The sequence below is a fragment of the Melanostigma gelatinosum genome (assembly GCF_949748355.1).
Source record: "Melanostigma gelatinosum genome assembly, chromosome: 10".
NCBI classification, from domain to species: Eukaryota; Metazoa; Chordata; class Actinopteri; order Perciformes; family Zoarcidae; genus Melanostigma; species Melanostigma gelatinosum.
The window spans coordinates 23,470,066-23,493,370 of record NC_136643.1 but is presented as its reverse complement, the minus strand read 5'-3'; the positions used below and the strand labels follow the sequence as shown (position 1 = coordinate 23,493,370).

General features: G+C 45.0%; 5 protein-coding genes across 6 annotated transcripts; 3 read left to right on the top strand and 2 right to left on the bottom strand.

The window, feature by feature from the left end:
- Window positions 1–274: 274 nt before the first annotated feature.
- Window positions 275–5,357, top strand: tbccd1 (TBCC domain containing 1). The gene is made up of 9 exons (XM_079276980.1): window positions 275–426; window positions 910–974; window positions 1,066–1,332; window positions 1,505–1,663; window positions 1,853–1,969; window positions 2,228–2,477; window positions 2,611–2,797; window positions 2,879–3,397; window positions 3,793–5,357. The coding sequence occupies exons 2-9, from the start codon at window positions 912–914 to the stop codon at window positions 4,004–4,006; spliced, it is 1,776 nt and encodes a 591-aa protein (XP_079133106.1). The 5' UTR covers window positions 275–426; window positions 910–911; the 3' UTR covers window positions 4,007–5,357.
- crygs2 (crystallin, gamma S2) lies at window positions 4,228–7,856 on the top strand (the record flags this gene model as incomplete). Its single annotated transcript, XM_079277244.1, has 3 exons — window positions 4,228–4,240; window positions 6,809–7,080; window positions 7,570–7,856. The coding sequence occupies 3 exons, from the start codon at window positions 4,228–4,230 to the stop codon at window positions 7,840–7,842; spliced, it is 558 nt and encodes a 185-aa protein (XP_079133370.1). The 3' UTR covers window positions 7,843–7,856.
- Window positions 7,857–8,297: 441 nt separating this feature from the next.
- On the bottom strand, window positions 8,298–13,694 carry lcmt2 (leucine carboxyl methyltransferase 2). 2 transcript variants are annotated; one of them, XM_079276978.1, is made up of 14 exons: window positions 13,579–13,694; window positions 11,708–11,832; window positions 11,459–11,540; window positions 11,143–11,323; window positions 10,887–11,043; window positions 10,558–10,747; window positions 10,340–10,447; window positions 10,148–10,235; window positions 9,814–10,041; window positions 9,398–9,643; window positions 9,213–9,310; window positions 8,878–9,065; window positions 8,656–8,791; window positions 8,298–8,463 (listed from the first exon to the last, which is right to left on the bottom strand). In XM_079276978.1, exons 1-14 carry the CDS (start codon window positions 13,642–13,644, stop codon window positions 8,299–8,301), a joined length of 2,058 nt encoding a protein of 685 aa, XP_079133104.1. In that variant the 5' UTR covers window positions 13,645–13,694; the 3' UTR covers window position 8,298. The 2 variants fall into 2 exon arrangements, with proteins under 2 accessions (XP_079133104.1, XP_079133105.1); XM_079276979.1 differs by having other exon boundaries at window positions 10,148–10,187.
- Window positions 13,695–14,086: 392 nt separating this feature from the next.
- Window positions 14,087–19,082, top strand: rab5b (RAB5B, member RAS oncogene family). The gene is made up of 6 exons (XM_079276338.1): window positions 14,087–14,160; window positions 14,906–15,199; window positions 15,297–15,448; window positions 15,822–15,944; window positions 16,411–16,504; window positions 16,910–19,082. The coding sequence occupies exons 2-6, from the start codon at window positions 15,034–15,036 to the stop codon at window positions 17,023–17,025; spliced, it is 651 nt and encodes a 216-aa protein (XP_079132464.1). The 5' UTR covers window positions 14,087–14,160; window positions 14,906–15,033; the 3' UTR covers window positions 17,026–19,082.
- Window positions 19,083–19,229: 147 nt separating this feature from the next.
- Window positions 19,230–23,228, bottom strand: dbr1 (debranching RNA lariats 1). The gene is made up of 9 exons (XM_079276337.1): window positions 23,097–23,228; window positions 22,089–22,417; window positions 21,877–22,001; window positions 21,709–21,789; window positions 21,551–21,636; window positions 21,230–21,454; window positions 21,030–21,107; window positions 20,786–20,931; window positions 19,230–20,539 (listed from the first exon to the last, which is right to left on the bottom strand). Exons 2-9 carry the CDS (start codon window positions 22,283–22,285, stop codon window positions 19,801–19,803), a joined length of 1,677 nt encoding a protein of 558 aa, XP_079132463.1. The 5' UTR covers window positions 22,286–22,417; window positions 23,097–23,228; the 3' UTR covers window positions 19,230–19,800.
- Between the last annotated feature and the right edge of the window lie 77 nt (window positions 23,229–23,305).

The window sequence follows — 23,305 nt, the reverse complement described above, 5'->3', positions numbered from 1 at the left end:
TATTGTTAAGGAGTGCGAATAGACGGCACTCTGCTGCATAAAAAATCACCTTCGAAAATAAAAGCACAGGATTTTAGATTTTTTTTGCCAGGCTGAAAATGTTGAGAATCACTGAACCTGATCCACACTCCATGCCAGTTGGTGGCGGTATTGCACCAATTCATTGTTTGCCAACCGCCAATAAACCTCAAAACAGAAGAAAGAAGAAGAAGAAGAAAAAAGCGCGCCCCCGCGAGCTGCGCGCAACAGATACCAGCTTTAGAGGAGAGGGCGCGAAATAGGAAGAATGGGTAGACGTGAGAAAGGTCTGCCTCTATTCACAACAAACCGGGTCAACGACAGGCCTCGTTTCTCGTTTTACTTTCACTTATGAGTGACCCGTCGAGACGGAACCTCGCAGTGCCTGGACGAAGACAGAGGCTGAAAGTAAGAGCAAAGACACGGTCGTCTCCTAGTCCTCCTTTTGCCGTGCTAGCTAACGGTAGCTAAGTTAGCAAACTTGATGTTATGATGCTAAAGTCAGGTGTTGATGACATGAGCAGTCAGTTGCCAGGAGAGCATTACAGGAGTTATCTGCCACCATGTTAAATGAACAGACGGATTTTATTGTGTTATTAACCGTGCAATAACTAACTCTTACATCCACTATTACATGAATATACCAGCTTTGTTGTCCTTGTGTTTAGCTGTATGTTTCTTTTATCTACCCATAATTTTCCATTAAAGCTGGTTCATATTCATGGTTGTGCACTTTATCTTTATAACATACAGACAGGCTGCTCCTTAGCTCTCATCAGTTAATCTCTACATTTAGTGTTTCTGTAATGCAAAACAATGACTGCGTGATATTCTTGCATGTCGGTCTATGTGTCTGACTTTCTCATCTTTTTTTATGTCCTTTCTCTTCAGACATGGAGGCAGACAGTGTGAGCATATGGCCACGCATGGAGCCCTTCTTAGTGGGTGCCCTGCAGGTGAGCATACTCTTCCCATCTCTATTTAATGTAAAGATGTCGCCCAGTGAATGCAAATGTAAAATAACTAGAATGAATGCTTTTTTTGTAGGTGGCTCCCTTCTCCAAGCTCAGCTTGCACTATCTGCGCAAGATGGCGATCTACGTGCGAACGCGGGACGGCTGCTTCCCCGCTTTGGGCTGGCCCATGTGGAGGCATATCGCCTGTGGAAAGCTACAGCTTCCAGAAGACCTAGCGTGGCTCTATTTCGAGACCTTTGACCTGCTTATAGGCCACACTCCAGAGGAGAGGCTGGAGTGGGCAGAGTGTCTTTCCCAGTGCTCTTCCAAAAGCGAGCTGGATCAACAAAGGAACAAGGTAAAAAAAACCAAAAAAAACTTTTTACTACCTGCTATCTCTGACCTGTTTTTGACACTGTATTATTGTGTTCTTCCCCAGGCAGAGGTTATTATTGTTGGAACCCTCCTCTCACATTTCTAGTCTGAGCTACACATTGATATGCACACCATCTTTCTCCTTTCCACTCCAGCTGTCTGTGGACACACTGCAGTTCCTCCTCTTCCTCTTCATCCAGCAGGTGAACCGCGTGTCTCTGCGCACCTCTCTGATCGGTGAAGAGTGGCCCAGTCATCGCACCCGCTCCCCCTCTCCATCAGACCGAGAGGCCAAGACCAGCTCTCAGAACAAGGTCCTTGTTACTGTCGAGGGCAAGAGAAACATTATTCCATGCTTTGCACTATCCTATTATTCTGATTACTACCTATTGCCCAGTGGGAAGCATCTACATGATCCCGTTTAAAGAGCGAATGTTATCGTCTTCTCTCGGTTCTTCGTGATGTGCCACTCATAGTCCTTTTGTTGCTGTTTGGTTCCGCAGAACTGGGATGATCAGGCTCACCTGTCATTTGTGAAAAGCCATCTAGCTGAGATTCTGGAGCTGCTGGTGGAGCCTGGCCAGCTGTCACAGTCTGGACAGGCCCTCAGAGATTGCCAGGTCTGTGGACACATCCGGTGTTACTTTACAGCAAACTAACGTGAAGCAGCTATAAGCAATTTGTTAAGATGATTCAAATGACAAAGAGGTCTCTTAGTAATGAAACTACACCGAATTATCACCCGAATCTGCAGCTCCCCTTGGCTTTACTTAGTTTTTTGTGCTTACAGAATAGCCACTGTAATCATATGTACTTAGTTTTCATTTTGACTGAAATAAAACTCAAACAAATTACTATTCACGTCTGTGTTCTGCCAGATATCCCTGGAGGCTGTGCGGAGCCTGGGTCTGCTCCTGGAGGGCTCGGTCGGCCACGGCAGAGCGGTTCAGCCCGTCCACAGGCTGCTGACCAAAGGTCTGCTCCAGAGACAAGCCGGCTACTCCCCGCTCAGCCACTCCTTCGGCCTGCACAAGCTCCTCTCGTGTCTCCAGCAGAGCCTCACACTCAACCCTTTTGGGATGACCGCCTGCCTGTACTCAGGCAAGAAACTAGCCTGGGCTCAACAAGGTATCCTAAAATCTCCTGGAATGAAGTTTTATGTACAGTCATTTTGAAGGGGAAGGAGTTAAAAGTCAGGGTGCGTGTTAAGTGTTCTTTCTTCCTGTCGGTCTATACTTCGTTCTCCGTTTGTGCCTTCCAGTGGAGGGATCCATGAAGAGAGCCAAGATAGCCCGAAACACCCACACTGCTCCTCCTGGCAGTAAGATGGTGCTGATGTCGCAAGTCTTCAAACAGACTCTGGCGAAAACCTCAGACAAGCTGACCGGTGCCAACATCAAAATCCACCGATGCTCGGAGGCCTTCATTTACCTTCTCTCACCTCTCAGGTAGGATTAGCTTCTGTGGATAACGCTTGTGTTGTGGACTTTTTATGGGCTCATCCGTCATGGGTTGTGTTGCTCCTCCAGATCAGTCAGTGTGGACAAATGCCGTGACTGCACGGTGGTCCTGGGTCCTGTTGAGACCAGCGTCCACATCCACAGCTGCCAGAACCTGCGGGTGGTGTGTGTGGCCGGCAGGATCGCCGTCGGAGTCTCGTCGCGTTGCACCATCCACGCCTTGACGCCCACCCGCCCCTTGCTCCTCCCGGGAAACATCGACATTACACTGGGGCCTTTCCACGCGTTCTACCCCTCCCTGGAGGATCACATGGCCAGCGTGGGTCTGGCTGTAGTCCCCAATGCCTGGGATCAGCCCTTGCTTCTGGGGAACGAGGGCCTCGTCAACACGTCGTCCAACCCGGACCCCGCCTGCTACCGCCTGCTGCCCCCGGCCGAGTTGCACACGCTGGTTGTGCCTTTCCAGACGGAGGGCGACACATGTGAGGTGCCGGGGGGACTGCCTCCTCCGTATCAGGCAGCACTCGATGAAAAGCAGAGGAGGATTCAGAACTGGCAGAAGACTGTGATGGCGGCCCGGCTGAACAAGTGAGTCGCAAATCAGACCGTCTTCACATCATTATTAAAAGAAGTGGAATCATTTGATCGACTTTCTAATGAACATGCACGTGTAAAAATAAGCTTTAATAGTCGGCGCACTATTTGAATCAGTGGAAAGTTACAACAGAGCAGCCGTTTAAAAAAAATCAATAAGAATGTGAGTTAGCCACTCAGTTCAGTGATGGCATGTTGTGAGAACTTGCTCGAGGGGCTCTACACTCAACCTGACCCCGAACAACATCACAGGATGCCGTTCCATGAGGGGAAAGAAATGATTGATTTCTACGTCACAGTATTTTAACGCTAATCTCTCCCACATCCCGGCTCTCTCCTGCGCCGTAGTTCATGTCTGTTGTAACCGATTCCTCGTTTGTGTTCTCAAGGGAGCAGAAGTGGCAGTTCCAGGAGTTGGTGGAGGTCAAGTTCCACGAGTGGCTTCTGGAGACGGGGCACAGGCAGGAACTAGACAGCCTCATCCCACCCACGATAGCCTCCCTAAAGGACTCCAGTGGGCCTGAAACAGAGACGCCCCAAGTTAACGATACCAAACGCATGAGGAATGGACGGGCAGAGAGACAGTCGCCTATGGCCTGTTGAACTGTTGGTTTTGCCTCGTCCGGGTCTTAAGGTAGCATGAGCTACATGTGGTTCTTAACAAGCAGAGGAGCATGTTTACTGCCAGTGTTACTGTACGGTATGTTACACCTTACTCTGGTAAGTCTGGAGCGGTTGAACCAGCTTTTATTGCAGTTGACGGCCCACTCGTTGACTGGAAGGCTGGTGTGGGCTGTTCTTTACAAGTCCATCTAAAGAAAAACATGTCTAAGCCAAGTAAGGAGTGGATTGGCATGTTGTAAAACAACATTGCTACAGACACACAGGGTGTAGCATCTGCAAAGTCACCTCAGGCTTTGAAGGGACAGTGTTGGAGATTAGGGTTTACAGCTGAACGTCATCTTTTGGAGACAAATTCAAAATCTGAGTTGAGGAGGACCAAAGCACTGACTGGCTGTGACGGGCTAGACACCTGTCAGTCATGCATGTGGTCTCTTGAAGCATCAATAGCACTTCAATGCACTAATGATTCTATGTCCTTTTTTAGTCAGACGCTGTGGCTCATTGCGGTCGCGTTCCTGGAGAACCGCGACTGCTGTGAACTCTTCGGAGGGTTCCTCACCATTTCTTCCCAAACTGTGAGCACATATATTAACTATGTGCTATTTTCTGTTTAAAAAAAAAAGAGGTTGACGCGTGTATTTAAAGATGGATGCTAAATGAATGTAGCTCTTCGGGTATTAAGGACATATTGGTGCTCAGGTCATAGTGTTTCTGGTGTGTTGAGAGAATATAATAAATGGCAATCAAGTGTTTTCCATTATGGGGGGAAAAAAAGGAAGGAATATTCACAATTTATTGCAGGTACATGATTGCACTATCCAAACTCATATTGTATGAAGGTAGAGCGTAAGTCAACAACACTTGTCCTTTTAATTTCTTCAGTACAACTGAAACAGCAGATTTGCCAAATGAGGCTAAATTGAACAAACCTTTGGTCAGTCTGCAGAACTGTTGCTGTCTGAACGCATGTTTATTTTTGTATTAATTCCCCTGTATGTATATTTTATCATTATAGTAAGTATATTTTTTATAAATCTACTTTGCCTCCAGAACCTCTTTTAGGATTTAATACCTCCAAGTGTACTTCAGCCCATTAGCTTCCTGCTTGCACTCATTACAGCCTGCTGAGCTTCTGCACACTGAGACACATTGCATACATTAGAACTGCTGCGTGTGTATTCGGGGCATTTCAATTATTTAAGGGAAGATTGACTTAAAGAAAACGAACTGTTAAAATGTTATTGCACAACAGAATATTACTGTAAGTTTTCAGAAATGCTGGTGTGTGTCTTCCTTCTAAAGACGTGATAACACTGTAAAATGCCTTACTGCTAGAACACTATATGAAGAGCACAATACAGGTGGCGATTGTTAAAAAATGAATTAAAGTTTTGACTAAAACCAGGCGGCTTATTGTGTTGATTCTGTCGTTACATTTGGACGAAGCAATACGCTCAAAATATTTGGTATGAGAATTCTTCTGTTCATAAAGAAATGCATTGAAATCCAATCTTACAGTAGAACTATTTGTTGTATCTGTGGTTATGCAACACTTTCAGTGGTGGAATGTAACTAAGTACATTTACTCAAGTACTGTACTTAAGTACTATTTTGAGGTACTTGTACTTTAGTTGAGCATTTTGATTATATGCTTTAAACTTCACTACATCTGAGGTACATATTGTACTTTTTACTCCATTAATCTGACTTTTAGTTCCTTTACAGATTCAGATTATTAATAAATACTTATATTATTCAAGCTACTCAGCAGTCTATAAAGTAAATCATATGAGCTCCACCTCTACCAACTGCAACATGAATGCATGAATAATAATAATCCAGTACATTAATAGTGTGTTATTAAATGGGACATTCTGCATAATCAACACTTACTTTTAAGTGTATTATTTTTTTACTTTTACTTGTAGAGTATTTATACACTAATACTTAGTAAGTAAAAGAACATTTTACTACGTCCATCACTGCTTAAAACCTTAGTTACTTGTATTTTACTTGAGTATTCCTGTTTGTTGCCGCTTTGTACCACTTGTTCCTCGACCACCGTTGTTAACTTTACATACAAAATGCATATTGAGTTTATAAACTACAATGCATAGTTATAAAAAAATTAAGTAAAGCAAGATTCTGCATGAAAACGGATGCATTTGTAGCAATAATTCAATATACAATATACTGGACACTGCTGGATTCCTCCATAAGGCAGCAATAAGTCATGAGTTGGCAGGTCCTCACCAGTTGGGGGCAAGCTGCTGGAGCTGGCATATGTGACATGGTGCGAGAGCCGGAGCGGGGGGGGCGGCGGTGGGTGGGCACTGGACCCAGCCAGTAGAGAAGTGGGGTCAATGGACGCTTACCATGCCCGGCCATTATGCCGTAATCCTTCCTCGCTTTTCTGGAAAAACTGAATAGCACTAGAATCACTGACTCATTTTTTGGATCTCATTTTCATGACAAAGCGATTGTTCCCCTTTTGCCTCCACCGTTGCAGTTTATAAACGTGGGAACGCGGGGATATAAAAGGGACCGGTGAGGGGCCGGTGCAGCAATCGAGACCTCAGGGGAACCACCACCACCACCCCTTAACATAACCAGGGCCATCCCTCACATTCGATCCAAGATGGGCAGGGTGAGTTAAGGCAAAGTGAGAATGCAAAAAGAATGCTTTTCACGGCTTTATTGTAATGTTTGTGTGATAAAACAGTAAAATCTGACCTTTCTAAGTCCGAACAAAGACAATGTGAAAAGTGCACGAGAGATAAGTCTCCCATGTGTTGTCCTTCCCCTCTCAGATTGTCTTCTACGAGGACAAGAACTTCCAGGGACGTCGCTATGAGTGCGACAGCGACTGCTCGGACTTCCACGCCTACCTGAGCCGCTGCAACTCCATCCGGGTGGAGAGTGGGGCCTGGGTGGTGTACGAACGGCCCAACTACATGGGCTACCAGTACGTCCTGAGCCGGGGGGAGTACCCAGACTACCAGCGCTGGATGGGCCTCAACGACCGCCTCAGCTCCTGCAAGGTGGTCCACTTCGTAAGTCGGCCATCGTCTGTGATCTGATGTACTGTGTGAACACTTTTTGTTGAATGTTGAACGAGCCGCTAACCTCTTCTTCGTGGGTTTATGAACCGGAGGTTGTTTGGTGAGCTGATGAAAGCCACAGTGGGCACAGGAGAGAAACAAAGTGATCACAGAGGTCATGCTGTGGTGTTGATGACGGCAGGGCTTTGTCGATGGAGACCAATACGTGGGGGTCAGTCTATTAGTGTGATCGGGCCTTTAGTACAACTGACCCACAGCCTGCAGCCAGATGCAGGGACGCCACGTCCATACAAAAATCAATCTAGTTTGTACAGGCTGCATGTGTACAGTTTTGCACAACAAAAACAATGACAGGTGGTGCCGGTTACCTAATAGACGTGGTCCACACTATAACCACGATGAGCCTATTTACAGATGCAAATCCCATCTCTCTATACATCCCCATCCCCCCCCCCCCTGCTTCCTCCCGTCACCCTCCAGACCAGCGGGACCCTGTACAAAATGCAGCTGTATGAGAAGGCAGACTTCGGGGGCCAGGCCTTCGAGGCCACAGAGGACTGCCCCTCTCTGCTGGAGAAGTTCCGCTGGAGGGAGGTCAACTCCTGTAAGGTCGTCGACGGCTGGTGGGTCTTCTACGAGCACCCCAACTACCGCGGACGCCAGTACTTCCTGGAGAAGGGGGAGTACCGCAAGCCTGGCGACTGGGGTGCCGTCAGTCCTACGGTCCAGTCCTTCAGGCGCTTCACTGAATGATTTAACCTCCATCCAAAACGTTGAAAGAAAATAACCTAAAAAGTTGATATTTTACTTTGATTTTAATTGACTATTTTGTGATTTGAAACTGAGGTCTCACAAATAAAATAAAAACTCTCCAGTAAGCAGACTGAAGACATTTCTTTGGCTTTTCTATACATGAGTTGTTTAATGTCTTTTGAACCTTCTCGGTTTAGAGCTACTTTCCTTCAGGAACTTTCATTTTGTGTTGATTTTGGCGGCCCCTGTGGACACAAATGGTAGTGTTTCTGAGCACCAGAGCCCCTTTACAAAACCTCTAATTCTACTGCAGCAGAGTTCAATAGACTGCCCTTTGCAGTCCTGGTTCTCCCGGGCCTCCCTTCCTTCCCTCCAGCGGGCCCAGCGATACGGCCTGGGCCTCCAGTAGCATGGTCAAGCAGCTTTCACAGTTTCACAGAAACACTTTGAGGTACGTCATCCCAGTGCAGGTCTGAGGTCCACAGTGACGGGCTGACGGTTGAAGTGAGTCCCAAAAGAGAAACAGTTTCCTCCCCCACCCATCAGGAGCAGCTCTGGTTCTTCTGAGTCCGTCAGCTCAGAGCAGAACGAGTGGAGCATCAGCGGCCAGGGCACCGAGGTCTAGAGATGGCAGAGATGTATCTGTTAGTATCTTGTTCATTAGGTCTATCCTGAGGCTATATGATCAATGCAAATGCATTGCTAAGCAACTGATGCCTTCACAACCAGCAGTAGATGTATCAATACAGTAAAAACACTGACTTAAACTCAAAACTATGGCTGTGGAATCTGATGGAATGCATGTTAACTGACCGTGTCCAGACTGAGCTCCACACTGCTGCGCGTGGTGAGGTGGATGATGACGACACCTGGTACACCGTCTGAATGCAGCCAGACTCCACCGACCACAACCAGCTTTTCACCAATCACATGGGCAGAGTGAGAGTACCTAAAAGCAAAGTACAAACTTCAGGCCATGGTCTTTTTTTCGACCTGAATGACGTGAAAGTGGTTGGCTTGTGAAAAGCTACAGACCTGGGAACAGGAGGGGGCTGCAGCTCTATTCTCTCCCAGGAGAAGCCTCCGTCAGTTGGCCTTAACACCGCTGTGTCCCCCAGTGGAACTCCCCGTCTGTCTAACCCTCCAAACACCACCACACCTCCCCGATACGAACATGCTGAGTGGGAATGACGGGCCTCTGGTGCTGCGCCCTCTAATGGGATCTGTAAATAATACACACACACACACACACAGCCTTAAATCACTCGTACAAGCCACTTAAAAACAAACCTTTTAAATGTAATGAAGTGGTGAGAGACAAGATCATTTGTGTGTGATATTAAAAAGCTATTTAAAAAGATAACACAAACTTCAGTCCAGTGCTGCTGGTCTAGACACAGGAAGTAGCCGTCACCCAGAGCTGCCTCCGATTCATTCTTTCCACCAAACACAAACAGAAAGCTTTTTCCTGCAGAAAAACAAACGAGAGCTTTGTTATAATATATAAGATATGAAAGAAATATGAACATGAAAGAGACTTCCTGCTTCATCTCACCTTTGTGACGTACACGAGTAGCCGCGTGCCTCCATCTTGGCGCTGGTGCATCACCTGTACAGACCATCTGCTCCACACAAAGTGTCCCCGTGTCTCCGTCCTCTGAGTCGAGAGGACCGGGTGGACCACGGGTGTCCAGGGTTACTCTTAGAAGGCCTCTGGTTGGGCTAAGTGGGGAGGAGCGGCCGCCGTATACCACGAGTCCTCCTCCAGGAAGAGAGGTAGCGGTGTGGTAGAGCCGAACACCTGGGAGAAAAGCCAACACAGTCAGTCTCATTTTACTTGCACAATTTTGATAATAAGGCTAAAAAGAAAATAGCAATGATTTTGTACAGATGCATGAATATTTAAGTTGAAGCTAAAACTAACTTTTTATGGATTAACCAAACCTGTCATTTTTTTGATTGTCCTCTCACCCAAATCTACTGGTGGTTCCACGCTGACAGACCTCCAGCCTTCCTGGCCCCGGAGGAGGATCCTAGTCACTGGCACCCTGCCTCCTCTGCTGGAGCCTCCCGTCAGCAGGACTTGCCCCGGGCTCACCGAGGTGGAAGCCATCCCCAGCCCCTCCATAGGAACTGGTATGGTCTGCACACTGAGGGCTGTGGGGCTCCAAGATGGGCAAATAGATGCCGCTGGAGGAACTGATGCAAAACAAACAAAAGAAAGATATGTTTGATGCAAGGGGAGGGGGGGGGGGGGGGGGGGGGGGCAGTGGTTTTGAACAGAGGGAAATGAAGTGATAGCTACCTGGAGCATGAGCGAGTAACGCCTGTGCCATCAAAGAGCCCTGGGACGCAGTAAGGATGAAGTAGTGTGAACATTTCTGGTGCCACTCCTAAGTGCAGACAGATCATACAGTCATCCTGTCCGATATCGTGACGAGGAAGTAGGATTTTATATGACAGAGACAAATTGAGAAGAAGCATTTCAACGGCTAACCTCATATTCGTCAAACGGCTCCAGGCTCTCCACTCTGCACCGCTCCTCCTCGGGGAGCAGCCCGAGGTAGAAGCCGTTCACATCCAGACACACGCACTGCTCCCAGCCCTGAAGACAAAAACACCACGACGCTGTCTGATTAAACATTCGTACTACACAGAAAAACAGGAGCAATCAGCTACTATGACAAAACGTGTACATGCTGTCTGCATACTGGCCTTGTCCAGGAACCGACGCCTCTGCGCCGCGGCGTCTGGGTATTGTCGAAGCGCGTGAAGAGTTGAATTTAGTTTCAGGAAATGATCTTGCATGATGCGACCAAAGGGATCCTGCGGATGCATCTGCTCGTACATAACGAACAGCGACTGAGGCAGGAGCTTTGCTGCCCAACTGATGACAGCATCTGACCTGGAAGACACACAATGGAAAACAAACAAGCATTAGAGCTAGTTGTTGTAATAATACAACTCAAGTACATGATCATATAATTATGCATACACCAAAGGGGTGATCTGGTCCCCTAAAAAGACAGAATTGCAGTCCTTACCGTTGTGTTTCCATGTAGGTGAGCACCACTTCAGAGAGAATTAGAGTGGGGGCAGCCCAGTCCAGACCAGCTGCACCCAGAGCCTCCTCCACCTGGGACTCCTCTCTAACATCCACCCCTAGCAGACGGTACTGACCACTGGACACGTATACGGGCCCTGAAGACACGCAGGCAGACATACGATTCAGAAATCTAACTTATATGACAAAGAAAATATCTTTGAATCTCAGTAATACGCGTGAGGGAAATGACCAACCTGTAGCAGGAGGTAAATGTGGTTCTAACATCCCCCTCAGTGTAATATTAGAATTAATCAGGGCAGCCTTCCGTCGGGTGACATCGGGAAAATCTACCTCAAACACAACAGCTCCGCCGAGTGCTTCATCGGCGTGTAGGCGAAAATACACAGAGTCGAACCCTGCGCCCAAAGACAGGATCTAACAAAAGGGGGAATTTTAATGAAAGAGGGAGTGAGGAAAACAAGACAAATGGTATCATGAATGATATCAAACACGCAACCCTTTCGTACTTTTTTATGAAATATACTGTTGAACAATATGCTGCTTTTTTACCTGTCTCCTGGGGCAGTTTTTAGTGACGTGTAGGAACCTTCTCACACAGTGGTCCACAGCTCTCCAGCGCACATAGTACCCCCTAAAACATACAAATACACTTAAGTTATCACAGTACGACTCCTGTATGTGCCGGTTCTTTGTCAGTGCATAAATGATGTCCATTTATTACACCACCGCTGTCGATCAAGACCGACGACAGTGCGTGTGGTTTTGTGAGTTCAATACAGTGATTTGAGCTCTGCTGACCTGTTGATGAGCGGGGCTCTCCTGGCCACTTTGCACACAAAGTGCTGGAGGAAGACATCCTGGAAGTAGCCCCGCGCTGCAGCGGACACCTTGCTCACCACACTGCTGTCGTTGGTTCCCTGCACCTGGATCAACAACAACAACAACAACAACACGGAGCCGTCATCACTGTAAATGCCTCAGCATGTGACCACATTGATTTACTCTTTGCCAGTGATGGAGGAAATATTCAGATTCTTTGCTTGAGTAAAAGTAAAAGTCCTCCATTGAAATTATTAAAAGAACGTAGGTATTTTTTGGCTAAATGTACTTATCAAAGTATCAGTGGAAGCAGAAAAATGCATGTTATACTATCATCAGCATCAGCTTTATTGGCCATGTATGCACACATACAAGGAATTTGACTCACTTTTTTTCCGTTGCTCTCAACGAACATACACAGAAATAGACAAATAAACAAAAAACAAGTATACTACTATGTACACATAAATATATATATATATATATATATATATATATATATATATATATATATATATATATATATATATACACAAAAGTATATATATGAACATAAACACATCAACAATGACAATGAAATGGAGATAATAGTGCAAGGATGCTTGAATGCATATGAAAAGATTGTCACAGGATACTTTATGTACATGAGGTAAGTGACTTATATATATATATATATATATATATATATATATATATATATATATATATATATATATATATATATATATATATATATATATATATATATATATATACTGGATTATTGCACATTATTGGATTACGAGTGTATTAATATACAGCATAAGTAGCATTGTTGCAAGCTGTCAATTCAATGTAGAGAAGTACAATATTCCCCTCTGAATTGCAGAAGAGTAGAAGTATACAGTGGCATGTAATATAAATTGCATGCAAGTATCTCAAGTTGTTCATACTTATATCAGGTGTAGCTCTATAACAGGGGTGTTCAACTAAAATTCCAAAAGGTCCAGATCGAGAAAATCTCCTCGGGCAAAGGTCCGAAACATTACAATAATATCTAGCTCGCGCTATTTACTGCCATATATATATATAAATATATTCAAGAAGCCTAGTAGTAGTAACAACGTCTCTGTGTAGTCAACAACTGTCAAATCAAATAAAGTACACATCAATTATATTTTAACAAATTATGATTCTCAGTTTTCTAATTCAACTGGATGGATTTTAAATAATACATAGAAATACATAAATAACTGTTCTTCTCATTTAAGGTGAAATGAGGTCTGGATTAAAGGATATGAATGTGTGTTTGACTCCGTAAGTGTGTGTCGATGTGTGAATGAATGGCTTCATGCATAGATGCATGCATGTACAGCACTGCAAACTTCAACGTCAATAATAAACACATGGTTGAATCAACACCTCTGTGAAAGTTTTTTACAAAAACTAAACATTCATATCTGAGCTGTTGTAGTGGATTGTATTAGATTATATAGCAATAAAGTGCCAAGGAGTTTAAACTAACAGTAAAATGACTGAGTTGCTTATTTTACTGGTGGACATCTGTAATACATGTAAAACATAATATGTTTTACATGTGTTTTACATATTATGTAAAACATAATGTGCACCATTCAGTGAAATGGCTTCTGTCAAAAGCAAAATGACACTGTTTACAGTTGGATTATATGCAAAACAGCAACATTTATCCTGTTTTTGCCACTTTGGTGAAACACCACTGTCAGATTGATGTAGGCTACATGTAAAACACAAAAAGAAAAGTAAGTTACAGCAATAAATACTGCATAACTTTATGCTTGTATGACAATCGCATGGTCTATAACATGAGTCAATGAATGAATTAGACTTACCGCGGTGTCCTTTCCCTGCTTCTTTCTGTTAGACGTTGGCATAATATCAAAAAGTCCAACACACATTCAACAGCGTGTTATATAAATAGCAAAGTGTTTTTAAGCACTGAGAGGAGTCCACAGATCTAAACAACCCAAACATCCTTCATGTGGTAAAGACTTCCGTGTGCCTGCATATCTGCGTTATAGCGCCCCCTGCGGCGTGGAGGCCACACGGGTCTGACTCCCGTTCAAACGCCCCTTCAGACTATCAACACATTAAGGTTATCATGTTTGATTGCGGTGGTAATACGCTCGGCTGGGCCTTGATTAAACCTGTCGTTGTAAATTGAACTTATCTTGTTTTCGTCAGTAAAAAGAGAAGATAAAAACGAGTCTAAATTCGTAAATTTAGTAGAAAGTGAAGAATCTAAAAATGTGAAGTCACTGAACGGACCGTTAGGGAATGCGGTCAGGTTTGACAATGCGGCACGCAGTGCGCATGCGCCATTTTACAGGAAGTGTTAACGTTTTTTAGTTTACCAGCTGATTGTCAACAGTCAAGCTTGCGATACCTGCGCCGCTGAAACGACAGTTTATACGGTGAATATTCTTATATTTATCTCTCTGTAGCTTTATGTCATTTAGACCAACGGCTAGTATTTGTGTGTTTAATTCGGCGTCGACATATAAATGCAGTTGTGTGAGTGCGCTCAGTGCGGTGTCCCATTAGCACACAACGCAAGATGATAAGGAGGATCTGGTGATGTGATAAGGCTGACAGAAGGAGTAACCTCAACGCTCGTGGGGACACACTGCAGCAATGCCAGACGCTGTGTAACGAGACGTTGAGGTCCGATGTGTCCAATGATTAATGTGCTGCAGTGATGGACGTTTAGCATCCGTGTCTGTGGGAGACAGCAATTTGAGACGCAGCCTCCCGAGTTTCTCTGCATGGTAATGGGACACTGCTAGCAGCGGGACATATTATTCTCAGACATAACTCTGAATCAGTGAGCACAGAGGAGACATTCAGGGCTGGTGAAATGGCAAGCAATGCAGCTGCAGAGCAAGCATGTCTCAAAAATACTTCTCCTAAAAGGGGCTGTTGTTGAGAAAGAAAGACAATTGTTTGTAATGCAATGTGAGATGTGGACATAGAAGAGATTCAGGGCTCGTAAATGTAAAGAAGTTGGATTGCAAACTTGCTATTCCTCAAATTCATTTCAGATCTGCAGCCCTCCTCTTCAAATTCTATGTCTTTGGACTTGGTCTTGGAAATAAATAAGTGTGTATGAGGTGATCCGTGATGTAATCTTGCACCAAAACATTTCACTTCTTCATTCAGACAGAGGTAAAGACATCGTCAGCGAGAGTTGACTCACACTCGGGAAAGGCAGTGCAAGTGACTGACGCATCCCCAGAAGCACCCATCTCCACCCCAGGGAGGAGGCCCAGCCCCCCACCCCCCCGAGTATGAGCTCCAGAGGGAGTGGAGGCCGCTCCAACGGCTCACTACCGCAGACCAAGATCTGCCAGTTCAAGCTGGTGCTGCTGGGCGACATGGCCGTGGGCAAGTCCAGCCTGGTGCTGCGCTTCGTCAAGGGACAGTTCGATGAGTTCCAGGAGACGACCATAGGAGGTGAATGTGGACTAAGGTTGTACGTTGTGTTGGTTTAAATGCTCATCAGGTGATTTTAAGAACAAATGGTAACCTCTCATTTGTTTCCCCCCCCCAGCTGCGTTCCTGGCTCAGTCGGTGTGTCTAGACGACACCACAGTGAAGTTTGAGATCTGGGACACCGCAGGACAAGAGCGATACCACAGCCTGGCTCCCATGTACTACCGCGGAGCTCAGGCTGCCATCGTTGTCTTTGACATCACCAAGCCGGTACAGTATGAACAGAGTCAAACCATTGGTTGTTTGTGTAGATCTGGCTATATTGACAACTGTTGTAGCGTGCAAAAGTGTTTGACAACAAATACACAAAGACATTATTTTACTAAACCGTAACGCAGCCTTTATGGCAATAACCTACATCACAATATTAGATCAAAACAGACAATCTGATAGCATACTACCCAGCTCTATGCATGCATGAACTTTAGGAAGAGAGCAGTCTGTCCTCTACCTGACAAATACGCTTCTGTTGATGTGTGACCCATGCACAGCCTCTATGCCCTCTGTCTGGTATTTACATGAGTGTTACTGGTTGATCTGACCTCGGTGCTGTGTGTGTGTGTGTGTGTGTGTGTGTGCGCAGGAGACTTTTGAGCGAGCCAAGGCCTGGGTGAAGGAGCTGCAGAGGCAGGCCAGTCCTAACATTGTTATTGCTCTGGCCGGGAACAAGGCCGACCTGGCAGAGAGGAGACTTGTGGATTTTGAGGTAAGACGCACCCGTCTAACCCCTGATTGGCTGTAACCTAACGAATAACTGCTGACGACAGGTGGTGTGTTTTATTAATTCGTATTATTGGCACAATGGGTGCTTTAAGTAGTCATAGTCATGTGTAAGGCATAGTTTGTGATGTTGGTGCACTTCCTCATGCTTGTGTACTCCATTATAAAAAGGTTAGATAATCGGGCACGAGGATATTATGTTATCATGCCTGTTTGGCTGCATTCAAATGCTGCTGCTGAAGGAGCTGTTATGAGTCAGCAGCTACCAGAACATGAACCTTATTTGTTGCAGAAGCTGCATGTGAGAGATGTGTCACAGGTCGAGCTCTACTGAGCTCCTGCTACCTGTAGATGAAAACACGTTTGTTCTTTTCAGCTTTAGGCTGTTTTTGTATTTGTTTCAATGACCGCTGATGTTTTTTTGTGTTTGTTTTGTGTGTTGTATGGAAAAGGAAGCCCAGATGTATGCTGAAGACACCGGCTTGCTCTTCATGGAGACCTCTGCTAAGACAGCCATGAACGTCAATGAGCTCTTTCTGGCCATTGGTGAGTCTCAAACCAAAAAAACCTTTATTTCAGAAGAGAATGAGATTTAAGTCGTAGGAGTCATCGCCCCCTCTTTAGAGAGTATATGTTAAATGTTTGTCTGTTGGTTAGCAGCACGTAGCTGGAAAGCAGGAAATTAAGCCACGAGCCAATGAACAAGAGATTACATGTTGATGCTCATCTGGATCCAAGAATCTTTGAAAGGTTTACCAAATATTAGGAGATATGAGGAATACACATTTTCAAAAAATACTACAGGAATAAAAAAGAAAATCTCAACAGTATTTGTATTATTTTCCTTCATTAATCCTTTGTTTTTATATTCTATGTGGATATATTCGCTCTCTGAGTTCTCTCTAGTTATTTTTTTTTATTATGTAACAATATATTTCTTTGTCTTTGTAGCAAAAAAGATGCCAAAAACAGACACCCAGAACCCGACACACGCAGCGCGGCACCGGGGGGTCAACCTCCAGGACCCGGACGCCCACTCTACTCGAGCCTGCTGCGGTGGGAACTAGACCTCCACGACTCCCACCAGTACTCCACCATCCACACCACCACCTCCACCTCCTTCAGCCAACCTACAGGGGGAGGGGCCTGATGCTGGGAAACACAGTATCCACTCACAACCCTTACCCTCCATTCATTCTCCTGTCAAAGCAGACAGAAATTCAGACACAGAAATTCGAAGGAGAGAATAAGAGGAAAGGAAGAGCAGACCGAGTTGGGAGGAGCAAGACGCAGAATGCTCCACATCTGTGTCCCTCGACCGACAGCTGCTGTTGGGAAGAGAACGAGGGGAGGTAGACGGAGGTCGAGAGGAGGAAAATATAGAAGACAGTGGCCTGTTGTAGTATTTAGCACTAATTTGTGAAGTTTCTTTCGTGTTCATCCCGACATCAGTCACAGTCCTGATTGCGTAAAAATAAATAAAAAAGAGCGTCCAAGAAAGGAAAGGAGCAAAACAAAAAAAAGTGGCCAGACGTAAAACTAAGAAGCCACATTTTGAGGTTGTGACTGTTTTCTTCTTCTACTTTTGTCGGAGCTTGTACCCGCTTGCTTCGCCTCCTCCTCAGACCTGAATCACTCACATCCCGCTGTGAATAATGCCACATGATGTACCCCTGGAATGATCCCATGGTGTGTAATACCTTCCATACCATCCATGGCACAGTCGGCTGAGCATAAGATCCATTTGTACGTATTTATTGTCCGTTGTTTTGACTTCTCTAGAACGCTCCAGTGTCTCAGAGGCACTCCTTCCACTCACACTTCTCCAAACTCTACAAAATTGCTGACTTTGCGTTGTGTTTCTCGTTGATCAGTTCGGTCGGACACACTTGCTTGTCTTACTAAAAAGGTTGCTGAAGTGCCGTGTTCCTAAAATATTTCGGGGTTTTAAACGCTTCAGTGCTCACAAGGAAAGACGTGAAGCACCGATATGGACTTGATCTGAAGTGTGTGTGGTCACGTGACTTTAATATTATGTATGAGCAGTAAACCGTTGACTAATTACATGTCTGTAGCAGAGGACATATCCCTCAAACACAAAGTACTACTGCAGCAGAAACAAGACTTACTAAATCCTTGTGTTCAATAAAACGCTTCATCTCACTTTTGGGTTATTACAGTGAGTGATGGTGCTGTAGCAGCAGGAAATTTGGTCGTCCATCTATGGCTCCGCCCAGATTAGAGAAACAATCTGCTTCAGTTGTATATTGGTGAAAATATGAGATCTTTTCTATAAACCTGTACGACACCCTGTAGAACATCTGCCCATCTCGTGTTCAACGTGTCTCTTCTGTCCTCACGCTCAGCTGTTGGTGAACGTCTAATCCCAGCGATCTGAGATGGTTTTACTTACTCATTTAACTTACCATGATGCTCTTCAAACAGAGCGGTGTGCTTCGGTTGCTGTCCAAGGCTCGGCTGAAGAAAATGAAGTGAATTGATGAAAACGCACACGAAAAAAAACAAAGTGCCTATTCCCGGGTTTCTTCTTCTGTGAATCATGTTTGTGTGCTTCGTAGGTATGCAGGAATACCGTTCCCCTGATATTGGCTTTGCACTCTAAACCAGGGGTCCCAAACTCCCGGCCCGCGGGCCGAATCCGGCCCACTACGTAATTGTATGTGGCCCGCGAATCCGCCAGCAAGAAAAAAAAAAAAGTACATTTTCTTTTTTTTTTAAGTTAGACTTGATAATAAAAATATCCCCATAGTCGAAATTATGAGATAGAAAGTCGAAGTTATGAGATAGAAAGTCATAACTATGATAGAAAGTCAAAATGATGAGATACTTAAACAGTCATAGAAGCAGCTCTTTGGCTGGTTACTGTACATTTAACATGGAAATGTATTGTGAGTACATTGAAGACTACTTTAAACTGTGTATGCAGAGTTATTTAACAATATGTTACGAGTAGTGACATTTACAACCGGCCCTTTGTGGGAGACCATGATGCTGGTGTGGCCCGGAGTGAAAATGAGTTTGAGACCCCTGCTCTAAACCAATACACCGTGTCATTAGGCTATACTGTATCAGCGCTCTGTGTGGATGTAAAGACATCTTGTTGAATACACTGTATGTTGAATATTGTCTTAATTTTCATGAAAAGTGTGTGTGTATTGCTTTTAGCAGAGCACACTGGAATAATCGTTAAAAAAAAAAGGACTCTTAATGTTATAAATCTGTTGGATTTAAACTCATGTTGGTGTCCAGGAAAATCTTTTGTTCGGCTTTATTTTCAGATTCACAAGCAGACGTAATGTTTAAAAACATGATTGATTGTTTTCAATTAATATTCAAATAAGACACAAACAGCTCATTACATCCATTAAACAGCATTCACTGATTCATTCTCCAGTGATCACAAGTAGCTTCAGTGTCCTGATCGAGACTTCTCCACCAGCACCGTGAGTTTGTATAGTGTTCAAAAAAGCTGTGAACGGGCCTCTGAGTGCAGAATGCTGGTTAAAAGAAAAGACATTAAACTGACACAGGGCTCCCTCAGAGAGTTTGAGAAGTGGCTGCACTATGATTTATGATGTCATTAGTTCATTTAAAAACAAAGGATATTTTAATTTCTCGGCCACTTTACTCTTGAAACTATCCGTACAAAAACATTTCAACATAATAATCTGTCCGTCTGCTTCTCGGGCGTTTTAATAAAAGACAAACTTCTGCTTTGTCACGTTAGCTGTATAAAAAGGCAGAAAGTAGATAGATAACTTAATACGAAGTTTTACAAATCAATAAAATCAAGAATTGTACTCTCGGTATGAAATGAGTCCTCACTCGTCGTCCTCCACTGCTGTATAGATCACCTGGTTCCTGCGTTTGATTCTGGGAGTTGTGCCTTTACTGCCGGGAGCCTCGGCGCCGTCGCTCGTACGCTTTAAGGTACGACAGGCCTCGTCATCGTCATCCTCACAGTGTTCTTCCATTTCTGCTCCAGAGCAAGCGGGAGCTACCGCTGGGGTAGAGTGGGAGGGAGGCGGCAGGTTCATCACGTGGGACAGGTCAGTGGGTGAGGTATCACATTTGGGCGCGGGCAGAACCATTCGGCCGGGGGGGTGGACTTCACCTACGTCAGAGAGATTTTCTCCCGTTACTGCTGATGGTGGGTTACACCCGCCCTCAGCCTCCTCCTTTCCTTCCTCTTCCTCCCACTCATCCTCTATGGTGATCTCATCGGGATTGTACGAACTCGACAAGCCCGAGGTGTCGGTCGGGTACTCGCTGGGTTCGTCCGCACTTTCACCACCATCATCCCCCCCTCCTGTGCTGCCCCGAATTCTGCTCAAGTCGCCGCCTCCCTGCGCCACGTGGGCGTAGAGGTCGGTGAGCCCCAGCGTGGCACAGAGCTCGGTGGTCTGGGGGTTGGTGTTACAGCTGGGGGTGGCGTGCGGCTGGGGCTTGTTGGGGTCGTAGGGTTGCACGGTCCGGCTGAAGTTGTCTGGAATGGCGAGATCGCCGCCGAGATCCTTCACCACCTGCATCATGGCTGCCTCTGAAGGTGTGAAGTCCCACCTGATGGGTAAAGACGACAGCATGGGTCACTGTGTTTACGCAAACTAAGCATTAGAGAGAACGGTCCATTTATTGAGCAATCCACAACACTATCCGTATCAAGCCTGGCTTATAAGATATTAAACTGAATATGAAAAAGAGACGCGCGTGAATTCACAGTATCGGCGACAACGTACGCGCATGCATTCACACACACACAACCTCACAAACACCTCCATGACCACTCATGTCTAAATATGTGTGTACCGTTCGTGCAAGCCGTTATTCTCGGGGGGGTTCCAGGGGTGAGGGGCGGTGTTTTGTAGACTGTTTGTAGACTTCAGAATAGCAAGCCACTCTGGATCATACTCGAGACCCTCGGATGAACCCGGTCTCTCTGGAACATCCACGATCTGCAACACAAGCGTGCACATCATCTCTCAGAACCATCGCCTCTACACCTTAACATAGACGTGACCGTTGTGTATTTAACGACACAACTTTCTCTCACCTGTAAGAACTCCCTGTAGGGCAGACATTTATCCAGAGACAGGAACTTGGTCACACGTGGGGCAGCATTAGCTTTAGGCTGAAGACGAGAGTATACACATTGGTACCTAGAATTATTATACTCACTGTGTAAAATGTATCAGCGGCTAACACTGACAACAGCAGCAATACAGCTAGTTGCTAAAAGGCTGTCACACTCACCGGATGCTGCATGAGAGCAGCAAATTTCACATGCAGATGTGCAGAGAACCAGTAGCTGGGCTGGAGGTGAGCTAGGAGCTCCTCGGCAGCAGGACTTCCCAGAGAGTTGGACTCCACCTCCTGACGCAGGAACTTCTTCTTCCTCAACAATTCCGCCGTACTTCCATAGTGGTAGATTCCACGGGGCCAGTCGTGGCTCATGAAAATGTCTACGGGCATCTGGATCTGAGTGGGAATAAACATTTGTGAATATACTTTGAGATAAATAAATGTAGACTCTTTTGAAATGCATGCAAGAGAACAAGTTAAAGCTCTATTTACCTGTTTCAGTTTGAATACCTCAATATTTCGGATGTGGTACACACTTCGGAGTGTGTTGGGATTGTATGGAGGGAATTCATGGTGACCTTAAAGAGCACACATTTATAAATATACTGCAGTGTGTGTGTAACGTAAGACAATCCAAAAAAAACCCTCACCCCTTCTGTAGTCATGTGATTTGAAGATTCCAGATGCGCCACCAATTCTGATCCCTTTGAAGCGAACAACACCAGCGTAACCTGAGAAAACAAATTCAAGTCATGCCTAAGAATTAACAGACAGACAGGTGGACAGAATAATCACATTCACCGTCTGCTGGTCCCCACCTAGATAATAAATGTTGGGGGCCACCCAGCCGCCATAAGGCAGCTCCTGCATGTGGTTGGAAGCCTCATGGTTCCCTCCAATGAAGATGGTCAGGACGGGAGCCTTCTTCTCTCCAGAATAGTATCTGCATCAAAGAAATATTTAAGTATGAAACACTCAATTCTTGCACTTCTTTTTTTAACAAGACAAAAAAGAACAAGAAAGAACTGACTTGTAGAAGGTCTGCATCGATCTGTACTTGGGTGGTATAGCCATACACATCATGTCTCCTTCATTTCGCGCCGCTTGGAAGTCTCCGCAGCAAAGCAGCAGCTCCACTTTCACCTCTTCCTTCTTCTCCAGGTAGCCGATCGTCTCGTAGATCTTGTCCAGCTCCCCGTGGCAGCAGCCTTCTACCGCAATCTTCATGCTGCACAAACAGGTAAGCCGCTGATTCGCAGATAAAAAAAAAAGATCACAGTGAGGGGCTGTCAGCCTCCACACACACAGGGATGTTGAGGCCTGCTCCTTCCCTGCCCCTCGAAACAATCGTTCGGTGATCTGCGGGAACAGAAACAAAACAAAGCTCAAAACATTGATGCCATTTCTTTCATTGAAAAGTGTGATAGGACAGCGATCGTCATGATTTTAAGTGAGCAGGTTTGACAATGAAATGTGAAGTTTGCACAAGTTAAATACACATAAAAACATCGGAAAATAATGTTAATTACTCGGAAGACTGCTAGAAATGTGCCTCCTATTATGTTTCACGCTTAATGACAGTATTGTCAGTCAACGTACTGAGAGTTTACATAACAGTTGTTTTTATTGCTGTGAATACTCATGATCAGCTGTTAAAAGTGGACTGCCCTGTACAGACACTCCTTTAAATAAGTATAGCTAGAACAGCCTGTGATATATTCAGCGATGCACCTGACATTAGGACACTTACAGTTGTTTTGCAAACTTGCACATTTTAATCTTTGTATCTGACTAATGGGACTGCAGCTACTTGGCATTCAGCCTAACATGCGTGTCCACAAGGCCTTTTGCATTAATGTGCCTTCACATATTGCCTAATAACGTCCAGTAACACACCATTAGTTAGCCTCATAACATGCTAGCTAGGCTACGCACTTAATCTAACGCACTACAACGTTACATCGTGTTGAAATGAACCATACTTCTCCTGCAAGCATAGAAACAGAACAAAACACTGAGAAACAAACTGAATACTTACGGCGATGAATGAATAACTGAGTATATTTCTATACTCCGTTAAGTTGTAAACTTTTTCTGAAAATCATGTTTATGTTACGGGTATGCAGCGACGCGACAGAAATGAATTTTCCCACCTTACAGCTACCACTTACGCGCATGCGCAATACGTCTTGTTCTTGTTCTTGTACTTATTCTATAATTTGATTGGCGGATCGCAACCAACTTGAA